Here is a 23,015-nt window from a genome sequence, read left to right on the forward strand (position 1 = left end):
TAATTTAAAATTAAGATTATTCGCGGGTTATAATTAAGATTTGAGAAACACTGAAAGTGAATGTATTATGATACACACATAAGTAATAAAAATCCTATACATTTCCATAATAGAGATAATAATATAAACAGGCGCGACATTTTGATGTACCAAACAAATTTTGATTAAGAATAAATACAAATAAATGGACAATTAATTAAGACAAAAGCTTCAAAATAATGCATGCAATTAATATAATAATCTTTGAGCATTCGGTAGCTAAGTGGAAAGTAACTATATGAACTAAATATTTTAACTTTGTTGAATTAACTCCTGAAACGGATGGATAATAATTAGATATTATTAGACAAAAACGGTTATTAACCTACGCAACTACTTTAATAATGTGTAAAAGATGCTAAATTCATCGTAAAAATTACATAGATCAATGAATAGAAATACATAATGTGAGGCAAAAATTCCAGAAGATCCCTAAATACTTGCTTATTCACAGCTCAAATTAAAAAATCCTACAATATTTATTTAGCAAAGCAATTGGACAGATATTTAAATAACTATATAAAGAATATATATTCATTTATTTATGTATTTATTCATTCGGTTATTAAGCGAGTAACTTCCATCTTATATATAATTTAAATATTTGGTTAGAAAATCTTTAAAATTTATATTCTTTTTACTCTTGGGTCGTTATCCATGTTTTTCATTTTCTGCCGTTTAATTGAAGAATTTTATACATGCAGATCTATATTTATTTTGTAGAAATCCCACTTCTCGGAATGATTAAGTTTAAACTATACTCAAACTTTTATGACCAATTAAATTTATGAAGAATTTATAATGTGCCGATGACACGGCACTAGATATATAATTTATAACTGATAGTTTTATAAAAATGATTACATATTTCTATTTACAGAAAATTTTATATCTATTTATAATGACAATTCCTTTCATCTATAACGAGTATTTAATTTATATATATATATATATACATAATATATTTTTCTTATATACATATGAAATATTCGATATTTTCTTTATAGTACAAAAAAGATTTTTTTACTACTTAAAAATAAGATAGTTTTTTGAAAATACGAAACTGCTCGATTGGATATAAAAATATTTAAGCATGTTTTGAATGTAATAAATTTTTACATAAAAAGTGATACATTATCTTCTCGATAGAATATTTTTTATAACAATACTAAATTTTGTATTGAGTATTAATTAAATTAAGTTACTCGATTTATTTTCGAAAATATACCTTAATTTTGAATACAACTTTACATTATTCTCATCAAATAACTATATAGATGGAAATTTACACAGAATTTATTAATAAATTCAAAGAAATTTCACATCCATATGTTAACTGCGTGATTCTCAATAAGTTAAAAGAAGAATACAAAGATATAATAAATTCTAAACGTGTGCTAGACCAAATTATTGACATTAATAGTTTATTAAAAATATTAGAAAAACGTGGAATTTTACAATATGATAAAATTAATATTTTAAAATATATAACACAACACTTTGTGGATAAAAAAAATATTGAAAAATTAATCACAGATTATGAACAGTGGCTAGAACAAAACACTTCTAAAATAAACAATTTTTACAATTATGGTAAGCCGTACTATTTTTTTAATCAAAACAAAATTTAATTTGCCTGAAAAACATTTCTCATTCAAATATGAAATATAGTTTTTATTTATAAGTTATAAATAATAACTTATTTAACCTTTCTTTAACGTATTTTACAGTTTAGTAAAAGTATGTAAATATAGTTTCAAAAGCCTATAATTATGTCTTTCATTTTAAAGATACCTTTAATAAATCATTTTAATGATATTTTTGTGAAATATTGTAATTATTAATAGCAATCCAGCCATCATCCTACTCAAATAATGAGACATCTGGAAGACAATATTGTAAATCTACATCGTCTCACATAAATAATGAAAATATAATACAAGAATTAAGTAAGTTAGTTTAAAAGAAATTTTTATCTTTCTCATTACTTATGTATAAGTATAGTATCACAAAATTGCTTATTTTATTAATAAAGAATAAGTTATGTTTTAAGTACGATATTTTATTAAAAATCTTTATTTTAAAATTAACATTCAAATAACACTTCTTTTACAAATTACGTAAGTATAAATTTAAGACGATGGTAAAACAATATATATTTCATTACGTTTCAGTTATAAATAAAGTAAGCAAAAAAATAGGTAAATATTGGGCAGATGTGTGTAGACGATTAAATTTTGAAGAATCAATAATAGAAGAAATAGAAATGAAATATTTTAACGAAACAATGAGTTTCAGTAAAATGTTTGAACAGGTAACTTTGATATAATACTAAAGAATCTTTATGTATTTACAATTCATTAATTTTTCAGGCTCTTCGTTTATATTTCTCAGAATATCCCCAAACATGGAAAACTGATTTATTACAAGCTTTACAATTATCTAGGCGCAAAGATCTTAAAGAAATTATTGAAAAAATACTTGTTGAATATAATTTATAAATTATAGTAATCCTAAAAATCTTACATGATATAATTTCTTGTCATTCTTAAAAAGTTGTCACAGAATCCATTTTATTTAAAAATTTTAATTTTTAAATAATAGAAATTTTTAAAACGTGAATTTTTATATTGAAGTTGAAAACCTATTTTAAATAGTAAATTAAAAAAAAAAATGAGTCTTAATTATACAAAGAAGTATATTTATTCGCAGTACTCTCTAATGTACCTTACATAAAAAACTGAATTACATAACTTTTATGAAAATGGATGTTTAGTAAATCTAATCGTTAATGTAGTATGCGCATAACAATAGTATTGTCATTTTGCTGCACTTGTATAATGAATTAATACAGATGTCAAATCGAAACAGTTTGTTATATTTATTTGATGATGTTAATAATGCAGCAATCTGTTTTATCCCATGAAACATACTAAAGTATATTGTACATATTACATATCCGTACATTTTTTTTATTTTAATCCATCATTCAGCAATTAGTTTTAATAACTTTAATGTTTTATTAAACTTTGTTTGACACTTTTTCAAAAAGTTTAATTAATAACGATAGGAAAAACCACTTATTTCTGGATTTTGTGTCTGTCAGCGTGTGGTCTCAGACAGAAATTGGGAATTTTACGATCCATAAAACGTAATACAAATAAAGATGTAATAATAGTGCACTTTCACTTTAAATTGTGTAAATATTTTTAATTACACTGCCTGGTTTATTCTTATTATCCTTATGTGCCTGATATCCTATTATGATAGAAGGTGGAATCCTTAATCGCTCTTTCAATTTTCGTCTAAAACAAAAAAATTCCTTTAATAATTACACAATTAGATGCTAATAGTTTTTCGAAAAAATACCATTTAAATTTAGTTGACTATGAATTAATAAATATAAAATATGATATATAATATAATAACGTATTAATATTTTAAAGTTTGAAGAGAATTCATTACATAAATAATTATTTCAATTATTTAAATAAAATAAATTATTTTGTTATGTCTCAAAGAATATTAATTATTCTTACTTTAAATTTTCTTACAAAATTTATCGTTGTCATCATATTTTAAGCTTATTCTTGAAACAAAATAGTTTTACATAAATAAATTACCCAATTTCCATAACACTCGACTGATTAGACGCATTTGCTGTCCACACAGCTATTTTATCTTGCTTCATCCTAATATTAACTACCGCTCCGCAAACATCATCTGAGTATGCATTGAAACCTTCACCAATCATACAAAGTAAAGTTTCCAGCCAAAAACGATCTAATTCAGTTAATCTCTGTTTTCTATCTAAATTAATTAACCATCTTCCACCGTGTTTGTTAGCGTCGTCTTCCCACATTGGTTGAATACCTTGTTTGAACATACTATAATCATTGCCTATCCTCAGTTCCGATGCTTGTTTCATATGGTTATATAAACTGCGGATATGATTATAGTTATTTAAAAACACTTTGAGTTATAAATTATAAAGTAAATGATTCTTTTTGTAAAATATTATGCCAAAATATATATTATTATGAACGATGCTGAAGTTAAACCGAATGAAAACGTAAAAATTATAAAAATATCATTTTTGTATATATGCACGAAATGAAGTTAAATTTCACTCTATAAAATTTTCTCTTTATTGGTATAGTTTTAGTAAGCTACCAAGATGATAGCGCATCATTCAATATATGAAGAAAATATATTTTACCTCCAGAAATCTTCGGCCGTATCAAAACTTGTAACTTCACGTTGACGATCTTGCCACACCTTACTATGTTCTGGCTCATAATACCATAGCGTCCATGTATGCTGTAACGGATGCTTTATCAATAGCTCGGGTGGAAACTCCTCTAAATTGGATGCCTCGGGCTCCATTTTCTCTACTTCCTGCAACAATGAATATTAAAAACTTGACAAAAGTCGCAAAAATTTGATCGAACATTGTGTACTAGAGTTTGAAAAAGTAGCGATCGAGATAGTCGAATAAGTAAAATCTAAAATAAATTTAATGGCTGTTGAAATAAAATATTTATACCAATGGGCTAACTGTCGCTCCCTGTATGGTCTGCACGGCAAGCATTTTTGTCAAAATGGTATTCCTGGTAAAGATTAGACAGCTGTGTAGGGCTGAGCCCGATGATCGGTAAAAGTCCGATGAGATGAGATGAAGATACACGCAGGAAGAAAACGTGATGCAAATTTTAACAGCCTTTCAAGAATGTGTGCAGCCGACAGAGCGGCGAATTCTCACCATAATTGTCCGAATAAACTGGTACCGCCCGCACCCGTAAACGGAGCTTTATTATCTCTTCCAATGTTAAATGACTTCGAAGCGAATCAAGACTTGGGACCGGCACTGGCTTACACATTACATGCCCATTTGAAGGCAAAGCGCCTGGTTAAAAGGAAGCAGTGAAGCGCCATCAACGTGAGCGTTATGTCTCACGTTTTTTACGTGAGAGGCCGGACGTATATTACCGTACGCGAGATTCACTTTAGCGCTACCGCCGAATTATGGAGCAAAGTTAACAATTTATAGCGCGCTTTTTATAAATCTATTTAATCGCCTGTTATGCCTGTTATTTAATAGGACCCGAATTTTATGGTGGATGGAGATTTCTTTCAGATTTCAGATGGAGATTTCAGCCTTTCTACCTAACTGACGTTTCATTTTTTCATTCATTCTTTTAGGATTATCGAGGTACAAGTCGCACGGTCGCTCATCTAGCGGATCTAGATGCGAATTAATATTGGATTCAATATCTTTTTCTCTTTTTACACAAACACCAACGCGCGCATACACCCACACGCGCGCAAATACACTTATTAGGTATGTAATATAGAATACAGAAATTAAGTTTTGATTTTAACTATGCAGTAAATCCTTATGCTGCGCGCTGAATCGAACTTTGTAAAATTGTAGGAAGCTTTATACTTTAATTAAAATAAATTCTTTTTTAAGCAAATTGTATGCTAGACATTAATGCTTCTTGTAATGTTTTTTTTTTTTTTATTATTTTTTTTAATAATATTGCGCGAACGAATTAATAGCGAGATCAAATTCACAAATTCAAAGTCACTCATAAATGATCGATATAAAGTAAGGCGTTCGATTTGCAATCGACGTATTTCATTTAAATATGTAAACTAATCAAAAACTGCGGTGAAAGGAAAAAGAAAAAGAAAACAAACTAAAATATATTTCTAAATTGACATTAAAAATTCAGAAAAATCATAATCCTATCGATTAACTTTTATTAGAAAATGTGTGCTTTAAAAAAATGTTCCGGAACCTCTATTAATGATACCTTCATCGAAATTCCTATAAGGCACTGTCAACAAATGTAAAATAGTTATAATAACGAATCCTCGCGGTTACGTGACAAACTGCCCGATAAGATATACTTGTTATTAAGTAATTTCTCTGTTCTCATTATAGATGGATAATAAAATAATAAAATAGGTCTTTTTAATAAATCATTTGGTAAATGAGGGCGATTACGACAGAACAAGCAAAACCTAATCGTACCAGATATTCCGAAAACGAGATCTTCCTCCGTCTCTCTCGCTGGTACGAACTGGTGAAAGGTATTTTTTTATATATATATATATATATATATATAAAGAAAAAAGAAAAAAAGAAAATATATATATATATATATATATATATAAACGAGGTCGTGCTCGACGAAGACCTAGGCCTTAACATTCGTAAAAAACTCGTTGTATAATAACAGCAGACACATACCTCAACCTCCTCCTGAGTATTCGTAGCCATAATGCGAATCAATTTTATCCAATAAGTGAGGAAAGTATACACAAATGATGAAAATTTTGCACACGCGAGGACGAAACTTCCGTCACCAAGTCTCTCCGCACTTGTGACATCTGCCGACACCCACAGTCAGCCAAATAATCTAACCCAACTTATACACGCATACGTTACAGCGGTAGATACAGCGATTAACACCTGCGATATTGAATCGCTAATACATACTCTTCTTCGCGATCGTACTAAGCACACGTAATCACAATTTCTCTCTCTCTCTGCCAGGATCGCTCCATAAAAACGAATAAAGTCCAATAAAAATTTCTCCTCATCCACGACGACTAAAACGCATGTGGCTATTTTTCTTCTTTACTTTTTATTATTAACCCCCACCAAACTACCCACCGCATCCGTATATTGAAAGTAGCTCCATAATTGTGCCGCTCGCTTCCTTTTCCCGTAGTACGAAGCGCGTGCGCGTCAAATGCATCGCCGGACTTATCTCCACTGCATATCGGCCACACAATGTCGAGGATGGAAAAACCAAAGCCCATTGGCCCTCGCGCCCTACTTGTAAATGCAGAGCGACTTCGTACTTGTAAAAATGCGTGGCATGAACCAATACGCTCGAGTTGCCGTTGCGCATGCGATTCCTCGCTGCAAGTCAACTTCTTTAGCCAAAAGCACTTTCGCCGTTCTGCGATTAATTTGCTTTTCGCGGTACGCGGGCAATTTGAAAGGAATACGGGAAGTAGCTGGAAGTAGCGTAAAGTAGCGTAAAGTAGCGTAAAGTAGCGTAAAGTAGCGTAAAGTAGCGTAAAGTAGCGTAAAGTAGCGTAAAGTAGCGTAAAGTAGCGTAAAGTAGCGTAAAGTAGCGTAAAGTAGCGTAAAGTAGCGTAAAGTAGCGTAAAGTAGCGTAAAGTAGCGTAAAGTAGCGTAAAGTAGCGTAAAGTAGCGTAAAGTAGCGTAAAGTAGCGTAAAGTAGCGTAAAGTAGCGTAAAGTAGCGTAAAGTAGCGTAAAGTAGCGTAAAGTAGCGTAAAGTAGCGTAAAGTAGCGTAAAGTAGCGTAAAGTAGCGTAAAGTAGCGTAAAGTAGCGTAAAGTAGCGTAAAGTAGCGTAAAGTAGCGTAAAGTAGCATAAAGTAGCATAAAGTAGCATAAAGTAGCATAAAGTAGCATAAAGTAGCATAAAGTAGCATAAAGTAGCATAAAGTAGCATAAAGTAGCATAAAGTAGCATAAAGTAGCATAAAGTAGCATAAAGTAGCATAAAGTAGCATAAAGTAGCATAAAGTAGCATAAAGTAGCATAAAGTAGCATAAAGTAGCATAAAGTAGCATAAAGTAGCATAAAGTAGCATAAAGTAGCATAAAGTAGCATAAAGTAGCATAAAGTAGCATAAAGTAGCATAAAGTAGCATAAAGTAGCATAAAGTAGCATAAAGTAGCATAAAGTAGCATAAAGTAGCATAAAGTAGCATAAAGTAGCATAAAGTAGCATAAAGTAGCATAAAGTAGCATAAAGTAGCATAAAGTAGCATAAAGTAGCATAAAGTAGCATAAAGTAGCATAAAGTAGCATAAAGTAGCATAAAGTAGCATAAAGTAGCATAAAGTAGCATAAAGTAGCATAAAGTAGCATAAAGTAGCATAAAGTAGCATAAAGTAGCATAAAGTAGCATAAAGTAGCATAAAGTAGCATAAAGTAGCATAAAGTAGCATAAAGTAGCATAAAGTAGCATAAAGTAGCATAAAGTAGCATAAAGTAGCATAAAGTAGCATAAAGTAGCATAAAGTAGCATAAAGTAGCATAAAGTAGCATAAAGTAGCATAAAGTAGCATAAAGTAGCATAAAGTAGCATAAAGTAGCATAAAGTAGCATAAAGTAGCATAAAGTAGCATAAAGTAGCATAAAGTAGCATAAAGTAGCATAAAGTAGCATAAAGTAGCGGAAAGTAGCGGAAAGTAGCGGTGATACTTTAGCATTTACAATACTTTTACAGTTTAAACTTACTGCTATCCGAACGCTTATAATTGCTTATTCGTATAAGATAAGATAATGACAATGATTATGATATTTTATTATAATACCTATTTTAGAAAAGTCGAAGGATTTTTTGGAGGTAACAAGCGAGAAACATTCCATTTTACGTTGATACATTATTATAAAACGATTACACATCTATTGACGACTGTTAATTGTTTGAATCATAAATTTGTAATAAAAACAAATAAGCGCGCGCGCGCGCGCGCACGTGGAGATGTATTACATGAAAATATTGAAAATATTGATGCAGCCGTGGTTAATAAATTCAAGCAAATTATTGCAATTTTTTTTAATAATTACATTATTTTAAAAAAGATAATAGAAACGGAATGATTTTCAATACATTAACTCAATTCTTCTTTATTAAGAATTATTTAAAAATTAAAAAATAATCTTTATTAAAAATTTCGAATTACATTAAGAACAAACAACGTATACAATGAGCTTGTTTCGATAATTTTTAGTGCTACATATAGCACTATTAATCGTACGATAACAAAATATAATACTTTGGAAAATGAAATTGGCAAATAAAAAATCAAATTGAAATATTAATGACTCGATAATTCAATATATACCTAACGAAATCCATGAAAATTAACTAATGCGATACTAAAAATATTTTTACAAATTTAACCAACGCACATTTGAAATTTTAAAAATATATTTCACGTTCAAGTGAGAGTAATAAAACATTCAAATGGTTTACCGGTTCGATCAGTAATTCTTAATATAAGAATTCAAATATATTGTCTCTATAATATTATTTAATATATTGTATATATTATATATATATATATATATATATATATAATATATACAATATATTAAATAATATTATAGAGACAATATATTTGAATTCTTATATTAAGAATTACTGATCGAACCGGTAAACCATTTGAATGTTTTATTACTCTCACTTGAACGTGAAATATATTTTTAAAATTTCAAATGTGCGTTGGTTAAATTTGTAAAAATATTTTTAGTATCGCATTAGTTAATTTTCATGGATTTCGTTAGGTATATATTGAATTATCGAGTCATTAATATTTCAATATAATTATATAATCATAGTATTTAATATATGTTAAATGAAATAAATTATAAAAATAAAATGTACATTATGATATGTACGAGTATTACGTGCTAATCAATTACATTATTTAAGATATTTTTACTTATTAAATTTAACATTAAGCAAACTACATTTTATATTTAAATATTTTCCTTGAGAAGTTGTTTGTTGAGAAGTCTAAATAAATACATTTATAGTAAAATATAAAAAACTATAATTGAGATTAAATAAATCAAATTAGTCAAGTAAAGTAGTTTTTCACATTTTTATGCAATTATGCATTTATATAAGTGTATAAATAAAGATATAAATATATATAAATCGTGTATAAATGAATATTGAGAAAAAGGATGAGCCTCTGGATACTTTAGATGACAACAATGTAGTGCATGTTTTTGTTTAATATTTGTTTTGATTTATATTCATTAAATTAAAATGGATTGATTTTAGTAATTGAAATGATAAAAGCATTCGATAAATATTAAATAAATTATAGATGCGTGATTTGGAAATTTTTCTCATTTCGTAGCCAATGTCACTGCAGTAGCTTTAAATTATCGAATCATTGAAAACAATTGATGTTATGTATTTTTAAAAATGTAATTCTATTTAGCTATTTATAAAATTTTGTCTTTTATTATATCATATATATATATATATATATATATATATAATACTTAATGATAAATGTTGCATATTTTATAAATATTTTATGATTAATATATTTTAGAAATGGTTAAAAATTTATGAAATAATTTTCCAAAAATTCTTTTGAATTAATAGTTCCAAAAAGGACAACTTTAATATGTGACTTTCTAATCAATTATACGCAACTTTTAATACACCAAGAGCGCTCATTTTTTAATTGATCACAATAGCATTGTACTTATTCATACATTTGCCACCATTATAATGAAAATTTAGCTCTTTTTCTGACATTATAAATCAAGCTTAAAAAATAAAATAAAGTTATAGGGGTTGAATTGCATTCTCACGGAAATGGCCGATGGTGCACGAAACCGATCCGAACCGCGTTGGCATCCCTGCGCGTCGGTGGTGGTGACGACTCTACCCCTATTGCGTTGTTGTTGTTTGTGCATTCTCTTTTCGTGTTGTATTTGCAAATATGATATTTATATATCCTTGGGCAGTATTATATTATTGGTAAAGAAGTGCCGAAAAATAAAGCACAGAAGTTAATCGTTGAGGAAGTTCGTCAGTATGAATCGATCGGTAAATATTTTTGCTAATAAATTGAACTCTTCGAGCTTGTAAACCAAAGCATGCAAAATTTAATTTTTGTATCTTCTTGAATTTAGGTTAGTTTTTCAACGCGTCGCTTGTACCGTATTGACTTGTTTTGAAAACAAAAACTGAAGCTCCAAGCAATTTCCGATCATATTAAATCAATAAACTAAATTTGTTTTTTTATCGTCACTTGAGATATCTGACTACTTCATACTTATTAAAATACAGCAGAGTGATATAGTTACTAATGACAAAGTAGTAATTCTTGATGTATAAGCGAATTATAAAATTTCATGTTTTTGATTTTTTTTTCAGATGGTTGAAGAGAATGGAGAAGTTAAAGGATCATCTTATGTTAAACAGGAAGCTGTCAGTTATGGTTACGATACTTCATTTGTTAATTATTCAACTAGTACTTCCACACCCACATCACTTAATCAACCATTGCCCGGTCAACCACCTTTACCACCTATGCCTCCACCTCAGGGAGCTGTACCACCCCCACCTAGTGTATTTGGACCTATTCCAACGCAAGTTACTCAGATTCATGCTTGGCCGCATGCCCATACATGGCAATGGATAACTCCGCAGGCTACTCCGTTACCTCCACAAACTCCTAGAGATATAGCGGCAGCTGCATTTCCAAGGGAGATGCCATTACGAAATAATTATGTAAAACGAGAGAGGTTTAACCACAATCGAAATAATATATATCAACAAAGAGGTAATTTTCATCGCAAAAATCGAAGATTACATCGTTATGAGCAAGCTCAAAATCAATTTGACCAAACATCATATTTTGGAGCAACTTTAACAAATAGTCTTGGATTAGAATGGCAAAGAAGTAATGAAGCTTTAATTAGCCATATGCAGTTGCCCATGCAAAATCAATTACCTCATATGACCGCAGCAGTGGCTAATGCTAGAAGATCCGAAGAATCTACGGAGCAAGATATTAAGGTAATTATTACAAATATTACTTAAAGTTTTTTCTTTTTTATAACATACGATAAAAAAAATTTGCAATATTTTTAGGAAGAAGTGGTCGTTAAGAAGAACAAACAACGTAAACCAATGTCACAAAGTTATTCGAGCCGTCCTTGGAATCGTGAAGATGCAGAGAAAGCTTTAAAAATAGAGAACGAGTATAATAAAACTGTGAAAGCGCAAAGTTTAATAATTAAGTTTCCTGATCCTGACTTAAATAAAGATATAGTGAGAGAATTTCATCCTGGAATACAAAACATACATTTTCAAAGTCCAAGTGGGCCAAGGTATTGCTTTATACAAATGGCAGAAAATATTAATATCGATCAAGCCATTAAAGAATTGGGAAAGATTCCATTTGGTATAGGACATTTAAAAGTTGAAAGAAAATCTTTAAGAGATGAAGATAATCCTACACCAGAGGAAATTGATCCTTATACACTTTATATAGGAAATTTACCAGAATCGGTTAATGTAAATGAAGTAAAGAGCAAATTTCCTACAGCAGCAAGAGTGGATGTTGGATATGCTCAAAAAATGCGAAATACTCGGTAAATAATAGATTTATATGTACATTTTGTATAATTAAACAAAACGGTTATATTAAAAAAATTAAAATTTTATTTCTATTTAGGTATGCTTTTATAAGATATAATAGTGTAGATGAATCAATATCAGCTTATAGACAAGCTCATGATTTGATGTGGGATACCAGAAGTATTATTGTTAGATTTAGGAGACAAAGAGGTAATACGTGTCTTCCTGGAGAACCAAAATCAAATCCAAAGAAAAACAAAGATGAAGTAGCAAAGACTATATCCACGATAAATGATAAGAAAATTAACGAAACTCGATTGAGCGAAGAAAAAGAAAAAAATTGTAAGACCTCTTTGAGTAATGAACGATTAGAACCTAAAACTACAGAGGTTAAAGATCCATTATTGAACGATGATTCGACTAATACGACTAAATCATTATCTTCAATAACTAGTTCCATTGAACTTGTCCAAAATACTCAGAACCACAATCAAGCATTAGTAAATATTTTTTATATTTGAAATATATTATGCAGAAAGAAAATTATAATTACAATTCATAAGTATATATATATATTTAATATAATTAATTAATTTCCATAGAATTCACAACCACCTCGAATATCTTCAATTTCTGATACAACATCTAGAGCGAATACACAGGAGGAAACAATACTTATAACTGAAATTAAAGAGGAGCCTTTGGATTATGATGAAATGAACGAAATGTCAATGGAAGAGGATGATGACGATGACAATGATGAAGGCGAAATATACAATCAAGATAGCGATGAGGATGATGAAGATAGCGATTATGACGACGATTTAAGTAATTTAAAACCTTCATTAAACGAAAATTCCAAAAACGTAGCCTCAAAAGACGACATTCCATCAGATGTAAGTATCGTAGAAAAGCTTATATGAACATAAATATCATGATTTATATATTAATAGTAAATTTAATGTTATTTTACAGCATCTTGACAAAATGTTCAGTGATTTAGAAAACATTACTGGTGATATTGAATTATAATTAATTAAGTATAAATACTGCAATCATCTTGTCTTTGATAAAACCAAATTTTATAATTCAATTAATAGTATAATTTGTAAATAGTATTTGCAAATGTATTATATGATATAATAATGTACACTTCAATACTGTGAGATATTAACTCATAATAATGAGTTTCATAGATGTTCATTCAACTTTTATAAAGTAACATATTTTAACCGCAATTTATACTTATATGCGCTCTTTGTATGTATTACTAATATATGTACATCGCTCTATACTTATCACAATTAAATTTTTTATTTTATATATTACTTACTGTATAGTTTTAATTTATTAGAATTTATATATTTTTTTATTATTATTCTTTTATTGCATTAACAATTAGCATACTATATTGTTTTTAAAATTAGTATTTCTGTCATCGTATAAAACGTTTTTTACTTGGCTTAAATTTATTTGTATTTAATATTTTTGTTATTCATAGATATAATTATAAGTATAATTTATGACAATGCAAATGTATTTAAAAATTTTTTTAATATTTATTTTTTAATTATTTTTTATTAAACATATATTTTTATATTTATAATACTTTTATATTTTGTAAAAAAAGAAAAAAAAGACTATAAAATATTGACAATGTTGTAAATAAAACTGAATTCAAAATTACATGTTACAAAAGCTGATAAAGTGATAATAAAATAAAAACGTAAACATGCAGATTTTCTTATATTTTTTTTTTAAGTTTAATTTACATCTCAGTTAATCAACATAAACAATAATTTTTAAATAATATTTCACAATTTATATTTCAACAACTGTATTAGCATTAAATGCAGACCATTAAACACGTAAATTGAATAAATTAACCTAATGAATAGTGATAAAAAAAAAAAGACACAAATTTTATTTATAATTATCTTGCAAACAAGAAAACATTTAACACGGACAAACTTCGTTTTCATTCAAATACATAATACTGTTTCAATCATAATGGAATTTTAAATTGAGCAAATCGTAAGAAATACAATTAGTAAAGGCTAATGTTTTTAAAACTAATCAGCAAAATAGATTTCTGCTGTTCCTGTGTATACAAAATGTCATTTGAATTCCGATCCTAAACATAAAATCCAAAATATGGCGAGTAATGTTTTCCGGTATTAATGCCATCTACATCCTTTGATCATAATTCGCCCGCGCAAAAGAGAGAAGAACGCGGGCTTTTCTCCCTCCAAAGAACACATTTCTAACAATAAAACCGTAGGACCGGGACATCTAGAATTGTATTCCGTATCTTTTATCGTAATTTAGTTTTACCGACGTATTTTTAATAATAATTTTTGTATATAAAATAATCAACCATGTTTGAGGCACGACTAGCTCAAAGCGCGATTCTTAAGAAAGTTTTGGAAGCTGTGAAGGATCTCCTCACCGAGGCGACCTTCGAGTGCTCGGATTCTGGTATCCAAGTGCAAGCAATGGACAATGCTCACGTTTCCCTTGTATCACTAAATCTAAGAAGCGACGGCTTCGATAAGTATAGATGCGATAGAAATTTATCTATGGGAATGAATATTGGAACGTAAGTTTATATTGTATTATTGATTTAACAGAAGGATTATTAATTTCGCATATAGTTTGTTTTCACATGATTGTTAATAATCTTACTTTTATTATTTGTAGAATGACGAAGATTTTGAGATGTGCCAGCTCGGAAGATACAGTAACTCTTAGAGCATGGGATAATCCAGATAATATTATTTTTATATTTGAGTCACAAAATAAAGAGAAATTGTCAGAATATGAAATGAAACTGATTAATATGGACCAAGAACATCTTGGGATTCCAGTGAATATCTTTTATATAATTATCCTTGAGTAATTTGATATTATACAATGGTGTTAATGTCAAACTATTGCTGTTTTAGGAAACTGTATATTCGTGTGTTGTAAAAATGCCCTCCCAAGAGTTTGCGAGAATATGTAAAGATCTAAGTCAGTTTGGTGAAGCAATTACAATTGCATGTTCTAAAGAAGGTATTAAGTTCACCGCAGCTGGAGATTATGGAAATGGTAAGTAAAATGATCGGCGTACCTTGTGTGTAAATGTAGTTGAATGTGAAACTTGTAACATTTTCGATGAGATCTTTCAAGCACAAGAGCTAAAATTAAACTGATCAAAAACTTTGAATTCTCTGAAAGGCAGATGGCGCTAAATAATTACATAGATTTAAACAAAAATCAACATTGTAGAAAGTGTAAATTCCTTGATCAAAATATTATATATTTGACCTTACAGTCGTATGTCATGTGTATATAATTGAAAATATGCTTTCCAAATCAATATAGTGTAAATTAAATTGTAATACAATGTGACCATTTCCATATTATTATCATTGTGGACTGAAGCATTATTGTGAAAAATCAAATATATATGAAATAAAATTTTTCATTTTATCTATTGAATATTGAAATGAATATTATTTCAATAAAAAAGAGAAATGAAAATTTTATAAACTTAATTTATAACAATTCTTTTTAAATTCATCTTTTATGCCTTAGGATTTTGATCGTAAACAAAACTTTATTTTAATTTCTTCAATTTTCATTATAATTTTACACCCTACAAATATTGCTGAACATTGTAAAAATAAGAACAAATTATGTTTATGAGGTTATTCTATTATGATAAATAAATTGATAGCAAAAATTTTATTTACACAGTATATTTTAGATAAATTACATTTAATCAATCCTTTCCTTAAAACGGCATATTAACAAAATATTATTAAACAATGAATCCAAAAAAGTAAAAATTATAGTAAAACTTCTAAGTCAGGATCATGTAGTTTTGTAAATGAAATAACAAGTTCAGATTTCAAAATAAAATTATAAAATAAAAATATGATTAATTTGATTAATTTGCAATATTTTGGTACATTTTTAATTGAAAAAAATGTTGCCAATCAAAAATAAAGAAATTTTTTAAAACTTATATTAAGAGTTTTCTAAAACATCTGCTATTGAATAATGGTAATTTGATAAAAGTATATTTTTATAACATACCTTTTAGCTAACCACTAACAACAATTTTATTACAAAATTTGTATTCTTTTGAAAATAAAAAACATTACATAAATTTTAATCAATGATTGTGTAATAATCCCTTAATTTGGCTAATTTTAACAACGTACTCTAAAAAAATATTCATTTTAATTTTCTTTTTATATAGCTAATATTAAACTGGCACAAACTGCAGAAGCAGATAAAGAAGAAGAAGCTGTTATTATAGACATGCAAGAACCTGTTAAACTCACATTTGCTTGTCGCTATCTTAATTCATTTGTAAAAGCTACACCACTTTGTGCTCAAGTGAAACTGTCAATGTCTGGAGATGTACCTTTGGTATGTGAATATCAAATCGGAGATATTGGTCATATTCGATATTATCTTGCACCTAAAATTGATGATGATGAAGAAAATTAAGTATATTACCATATTATAACTGTCCTATCAAAATCGACTGTAATTTTGTACTGATAATTTATTATAGAAAAAGAAAAAAAGAAAAAAGAATTAAAATTTAAACCCGTACTAATGTTAATAAGAAATTTGTTGAATTATGTAACGCATACTTGATAATTCATATTTTAAAATTATGCGAGGATGAGCGTAATAAAAACTGCATATGTACAAGTAGTTCAAAGATAATATATTGAAATTTTACATTTAAGTCATTTGGCTTGTCACAGTATTAGCGCAATATTCAATTGACACTAACTTTGTAGTAGGATAACATAGTTATGATTAATAAGTTAAAATGATGTACATTCTTACTACATGATTGACTGTGACCACGTTTTTTTAATTATTTTTTTTATGGTATCGCATTTGTAATGTATAAGAACTCAATATATATTTTCAAAATTTTTTTTATAAATTTCGAATATATTTTGTTCCTTTTACCCTAATCTAATTAAAGATCAAAATTCCTTTAGAATAATAATCATTATATATATATATATATATATATATATATACATATATATATATATATATATCTTTAGTCTTAAGAGCTAAATGTATAAGCTACTTTAATATAAAAATACATAATTAGCTTATGAACTGTGGGAATAAGTGGGCTATACCACGGGTGGAATAGCCTAGAAGTATACAATTAAATCTTACATATTTGGATCTCGAATAATCACTAAGTAGATTTTTCATTGAATGAGCGTTAAATCTAAAAATTATTTTACACGCAAGTACTTATGTAGACTTATAGATATTTTAAAATCACTCATATGCTCATTATCACTCACACTTGACTTACAATTTTAAAGATAAATTGATTTTTTGGTATTAGTATGTTCATTACAGAATTATTCAATGGAGCAATAAAATTAAATACTTTGGCAATATTTTTCAGACTCCTTGATTTTAAAACCTTGGTATTGTTTTAAATAACCAACAATTAATTTTGATGATTAAAATACTTACTGAATATAAAAACAGAAAATCTCTATTATACTTATTTGTCATATATTAATGAATCATTTTACAGTTTATAAAACTATACATGTAAGAAGTATTTTAATAGCGCAATACAATTATCAAAAATGCATTCATAAATAAAGACGAACACAAATTTAACTTCTACCAATACCTTGGCTTAAGATAAAAGCTTACAAATTTTATTTTATTTGAAAGCGTCAGACCACTGGTTTCATTATTTTTACAACTCGAAAATTCAACAAAATTGCATTCATTGCCTTAATCACTGTTTTATGATTGAGCTTTTTATTTTTAGTTCCTTTTTTTAAAAGAAAAATATATTACTTTACTTCATACTGAAATATTCTTTAAGCATTTTTGTTTCCGTTACTTCCATATAAGCTTGGATGCACGAATTTATCGTGTAAAGTTCTCAAATGCCTCAAAAGGTTGCTTTTCACATTAAAGCCTTTTTTGCAATAGGAACAGAGAAATGGTCTTTCACCTGTATGTGTCCTCTGATGTATTACCATAGATGCATGACTTGGAAATACTTTCTGGCAAATGTTACATAACTTTTGATGACTGTGAACTCGTTTAGGTTTCGGCGGCGCAGAATTATTCATTAGAGCTAATTGTTCTTCAGTGTGTTCAGTTTGTATGTGACGTACCCATTCTTGTGGTGTTGGGTACATATTTCCACATAAATCACACTTCAATGGTGGAAAATCTTTACTATCGTCGTCTGGATCACCCTAAAAAATCATTCATACATTAAAAAAATATATTTATAATATACTTAAAACTGTTTTTCAATCTAATCACATTTTTTAATGGATATTTATAAAAATGTATATTATAATTTTTATTTTATATTTTAAATTTAGATGATATTTATTGTTGGTGGGATAATAATTTCACTATATTCAACTATTTTATTGTACATGTCTATGTTTTTACGACTATTGTTTTTATGAAAGGGACAATATTGTTTAGGAAATTTCAACAGTATCCACCTATAGATAAAAAATTTTACAAATGATTGATTAACAAATATAATTTTAAATAAATTCTAAAAGACAATCAATTTAATTTAATTGGAGATATTCGTATGTACAATGCAAGTATTAGAAATTATTTAAATTTTCATTACCTTTCGTTTTCTTCTTCTATTTTCTGTCATATCAGCATGTGTAAATTCTATGTGTCTTACCCAATCGGAAGGTCTATTAAAGGTTTGACTACACATGTCACAGGTAAGAGGCGTGTACTCTTCTTCTTCCATCTCACCATCTTCATCAGCACTATGCACTATTTCCTGCAGATTATAAATATGCATAACTACAGAGAAACTGTATGTACAAATAATAGTAAAACATCACATATTTATAATATTTTTATAATAAAGCCTTGTGAAATAATTGTAAAATGAAAGTAAAAGTAAATCTACAATTTTCCAAATTAAATTACTATACTAAATATAAAAATTATTTAAATTAAATTTGTTAAAATTCTTAAACTAAATTTGCATTTAGTTTATAAATACTCTCGATACAACTTCATTAATCGTGCTAAAATTACTAAAAATTTTATAAAAAATTTTTTCATATAGCCATTAATATTATATATATATATATATATAAGTAAATGTCTTAACTTACAGGTTTTATATCAATATCATGATCTATAGTTAGCGTATCAGATGGATCGATGGTCTCTTCCCAAGTAATCGGCTCTTCTTTTACCAACATTTCGAGATTCAATTCGGTCTGCAAGGCAATATAAACAACTAATTAAAAATCAATAATTGCATATCAATATTATTATAAAAAAATAGTGTTCTAACGCTATCTCCAGCTTCACTCCTAGATTTAGTTGAGTCTGCATCACTGCCCGTATTTTTTCGTTTTTTCCCGTTCGCTTCAACGTTCTCCTTATTTTTCGTTTGTTCGTTGCTTTTGCCTTCGTCCAAGGACTTTTTGCTATCTGTCAACTCGCCATTCTGATCTTCCTTATCCAACAAATTTTTCGCTGCATTTTTTTTCTCATATGTCTTAATAGCTGACGGCACGGAATTCTGAATGGTGGAGCTCGATTCGGCCTGTTGCACAGGCTCGACGATTTTCTCCGAAGTTGGCTGAATGAGTTTGATCTTTTGCAATTGACCGGCTAACGGGGGCTGCTCTCGCTTATCCCTATTAACTTTTTGATTGTTCGATTGAATGTTCTCCTTCTTACTGCCCGAGTTGGATCGCCACAGACCTCGAACCCGTAGGATATCTCCTGCTTTTAAAACACCTTCAAGTTGATCATTTGTCACGGTTGTCTCACCACTATACATGTATTGGATCAGAATTTTCAGCGTTCGATATCCAATTTCCGTTGGTAAAACCTATTATTAAATATATACAAATAAGTATATAGCATTGATTCATAATTATAATTAAATTGATTTTAATTGTGGCATAATTAAATTATGTTCTGTTCACTCAAGTTTCTTTTTATTCAAACTAAATAATGATTAAATAATTTTAAAAGTTACTGGCCGTGAGTACTTAATCAATTTTTCAATGGTGTTGAATTATTCAATAACATTTAGATTTTATAGTAACATTATTATACATTATAAATAAAACATTTTAATTATAAATTTTTAACTCTTACAAATTCTATCTTACAATTTCAAACTTCATCTTTTTGCCGAGTTTTATTATTTTGTTTATAACTTTAATTATCGAAGCTTCAATTTGTTTATAAAAATTAAAAAAAGCATTATGTACTTTGAATAAAAGGCATCTGAAAGTGTAAATACAAAGTCAAAGTAATCAAATTCCAAATTTTTATTGGAAATTGTTAATTAATGAAAATAATAAAGATATATGAGCAATTTTTGTTAAAAATATTAATTTCGCCATATTTGTATTATTCTTTATATTATTGATAAAGGCATTGTTAAGAGTCTTAAAAAAACTTTTTATTTAATTGGATAAATTTAAATAATTCTCAAAGCATAAAAATGTATGGAATTCAATATTTCAAATTTATTAAAAAAAATTACCTAAAATAGAAAATATTTGCTAGTAAAGATTAAATGTACCATTTGAAAGTAAAAAATTTGTTTAGTCTTGAAGTAATTTCAGTAAAAGATTAAAATTGCTCACAATTGCAAATATTATAAGTACTCGCAAACAAAATAATTTATAAATACAATATTTACAAGCATAAGAATGTGTATCATTATAAAAGTATATAAGCGGTATGATTTAATTTCTTTATTTAGGTATTTACAATAAAATAAAATATTAAAAGTAGATTTGAAAATATTAAAAAAATTTAATTTGACTAATAACAAGAATAAACATTATGTTTATTTAAATTGTATATTTATTCAATTTTTAAAGATTTGTTGTATTTTTTACTTGTCTTTCAAGCAACAAAATATTTAAAATAAATAGACTTATTGAAAGAACGTAATTAAAATATACAACTAACAATTAAATTACGTTATCAAATATTTAATTTATTATATATTATAGTACTATGATTTACTGTTGTAAACAATAATTAAATGAATTATAAAATTTTTCTTAAAATATAATGAATTCACTGTATTCTATTTCTGACATTGTGCAATATCTGCACGAGTAAAAATTTGATTAAACATTAATTATACCACTGGGATAATATGGACTAAAATTATAAATTAATAACAATTTCAAACTATTAATTATAACATAATTAAAGCCAATTTCAAAAATTATTTGTTGAAATTAAAAAGACGTGATTATGTGTGTTATGTATTTAAATTTGCATATGTATATATTAACTTACAACAATAATTGGAGCATTTGTGTTTGCGCCAAAGTGGCATGTTTGGAAAATGTGACTTAGATACGAAGAACAAGCAGCCAATACAAATCTATGGGCTGCTACATGTCTCCCACAAGATGTAGCTAATAAAACATCGGCAAAGGACTCAGAATGCAGCAACGTTGCTACGGAGCTATGAAGATGAGCTCCATAACTATGCCACTTCAGCTGGAAATTCTCCGAAGCGGGAATGCCTATTTTCTCTGTAACAATATCTGCAAGAATATACATTTGGTTAGACACTAATTATATTATTGGAAAATATAAATTTATTAAAGTCAAATAAACTAAATAACTATAAATCAGCCAAATTCAAAACTAATCTAAAAATCTTGTCAAAAGTACAAAAATACTCTCATACTCTATATCTTCTTTTATAACTGCATATTTTGTACTATACATTATATGTAAACTTACTATCTTAATATTATCTAAGATTAAATATTGATTGTGTATAAGATCTAAGTATAAATGATCGAAAGAATGACATTAATGATTTTATTAGATTTTTTTTTTTTTTTTACAGAATTCATAAAATACACGTTTAAACATTTTATTATTAATTGAAGCTGATATATTAATTTCTTTTATTCTTTTCATAATATACTATATTTAAATTACACATATTAATGTTATCTCTAAATTATAATTTTATTTTCTTTTTTTAAAAAAAAATATGTTAATTTTTTTATTAATTATCGCGACTATTCAATAAATCAATGGTTATTATTTATAGCTAAGAGCGCCTTGAAATTATCTTAAATTTAAATTGAAATATAACATTAATTCACTAAAATGTATGAATAATATTTTCCAAGCCTATATAAAATTATTAATTTGTATTAATGTTAATTATTTCAAGAAACGAAATATTTGATCCTAAAACAATTATTGTATTACTACATCCATTACATTTTTTTTTAACACCCCTCCAACAGCTAATTAATAATATTTTATAATTGAACAATATGGTGACCAACTAATTGTAATAATACTATAAAGTGTTTATTAATTAATTTACGATAAAATAATATTGATTTTACAATAAATCATTACTTAAAACTTTAATCAAAGTACTGTCACATGACAAAATTTATTTTAAATACAATTATAAGAATAAAGACATTTTATTTTTCTCTTTAATCGCACTTTAAAATGTAATAGGTGTGTGTGTGTGCGCGCGCGCGCGCGCGCGTGTCTGTGTAGTTGCTTTTTAACTTACAAATATTTTCGTGAAAGCATTGTAATTATATATATATTTTTATATATATTTTTAAATATTTTTAAATCTACTCGAATCTTTGTAGACATCATAAGTTTCAAAAATGAAGGAAAAAGTTGTAAAAAAAAATTCGTTCAAAGTTGTTATACAAAAGAAAAAACTGGCAATCATTATATGATTTTTATGTTGTTAAATCAACAATT

At 27.5% G+C, this 23,015-nt stretch overlaps 4 protein-coding genes across 6 annotated transcripts; 2 read left to right on the forward strand and 2 right to left on the reverse strand.

Moving 5' to 3' along the window:
* Positions 1-3,172: 3,172 nt before the first annotated feature.
* eIF4E4 (eukaryotic translation initiation factor 4E4) lies at positions 3,173-15,390 on the reverse strand. Of its 3 annotated transcripts, none has more exons than XM_011506333.1 (4): positions 15,322-15,390; positions 4,259-4,437; positions 3,663-3,980; positions 3,173-3,344 (listed from the first exon to the last, which is right to left on the reverse strand). In XM_011506333.1, exons 1-4 carry the CDS (start codon positions 15,358-15,360, stop codon positions 3,230-3,232), a joined length of 651 nt encoding a protein of 216 aa, XP_011504635.1. In that variant the 5' UTR covers positions 15,361-15,390; the 3' UTR covers positions 3,173-3,229. The 3 variants fall into 3 exon arrangements, with proteins under 3 accessions (XP_011504635.1, XP_011504633.1, XP_011504636.1); XM_011506331.1 differs by lacking the exon at positions 15,322-15,390 and adding an exon at positions 10,433-10,661; XM_011506334.1 differs by lacking the exon at positions 15,322-15,390 and adding an exon at positions 6,299-6,589.
* On the forward strand, positions 10,590-13,274 carry Pof (RNA binding domain-containing protein painting of fourth). Its single transcript, XM_011506330.1, has 6 exons — positions 10,590-10,670; positions 11,001-11,645; positions 11,721-12,223; positions 12,307-12,709; positions 12,812-13,105; positions 13,185-13,274. Exons 1-6 carry the CDS (start codon positions 10,659-10,661, stop codon positions 13,239-13,241), a joined length of 1,914 nt encoding a protein of 637 aa, XP_011504632.1. The 5' UTR covers positions 10,590-10,658; the 3' UTR covers positions 13,242-13,274.
* PCNA (Proliferating cell nuclear antigen) lies at positions 14,400-16,792 on the forward strand. Its single transcript, XM_011506329.1, has 4 exons — positions 14,400-14,808; positions 14,910-15,075; positions 15,155-15,299; positions 16,459-16,792. Exons 1-4 carry the CDS (start codon positions 14,588-14,590, stop codon positions 16,710-16,712), a joined length of 786 nt encoding a protein of 261 aa, XP_011504631.1. The 5' UTR covers positions 14,400-14,587; the 3' UTR covers positions 16,713-16,792.
* Positions 16,793-17,802: 1,010 nt separating this feature from the next.
* On the reverse strand, positions 17,803-21,992 carry LOC105367722 (zinc finger protein 615). The gene is made up of 6 exons (XM_011506491.1): positions 21,944-21,992; positions 21,552-21,805; positions 19,567-20,112; positions 19,382-19,489; positions 18,874-19,038; positions 17,803-18,475 (listed from the first exon to the last, which is right to left on the reverse strand). Exons 1-6 carry the CDS (start codon positions 21,990-21,992, stop codon positions 18,089-18,091), a joined length of 1,509 nt encoding a protein of 502 aa, XP_011504793.1. The 3' UTR covers positions 17,803-18,088.
* Between the last annotated feature and the right edge of the window lie 1,023 nt (positions 21,993-23,015).

Source organism: Ceratosolen solmsi, unplaced genomic scaffold (assembly GCF_000503995.2).
Source record: "Ceratosolen solmsi marchali unplaced genomic scaffold, CerSol_1.0 scaffold7, whole genome shotgun sequence".
In the NCBI taxonomy this organism is placed as follows: domain Eukaryota; kingdom Metazoa; phylum Arthropoda; class Insecta; order Hymenoptera; family Agaonidae; genus Ceratosolen; species Ceratosolen solmsi.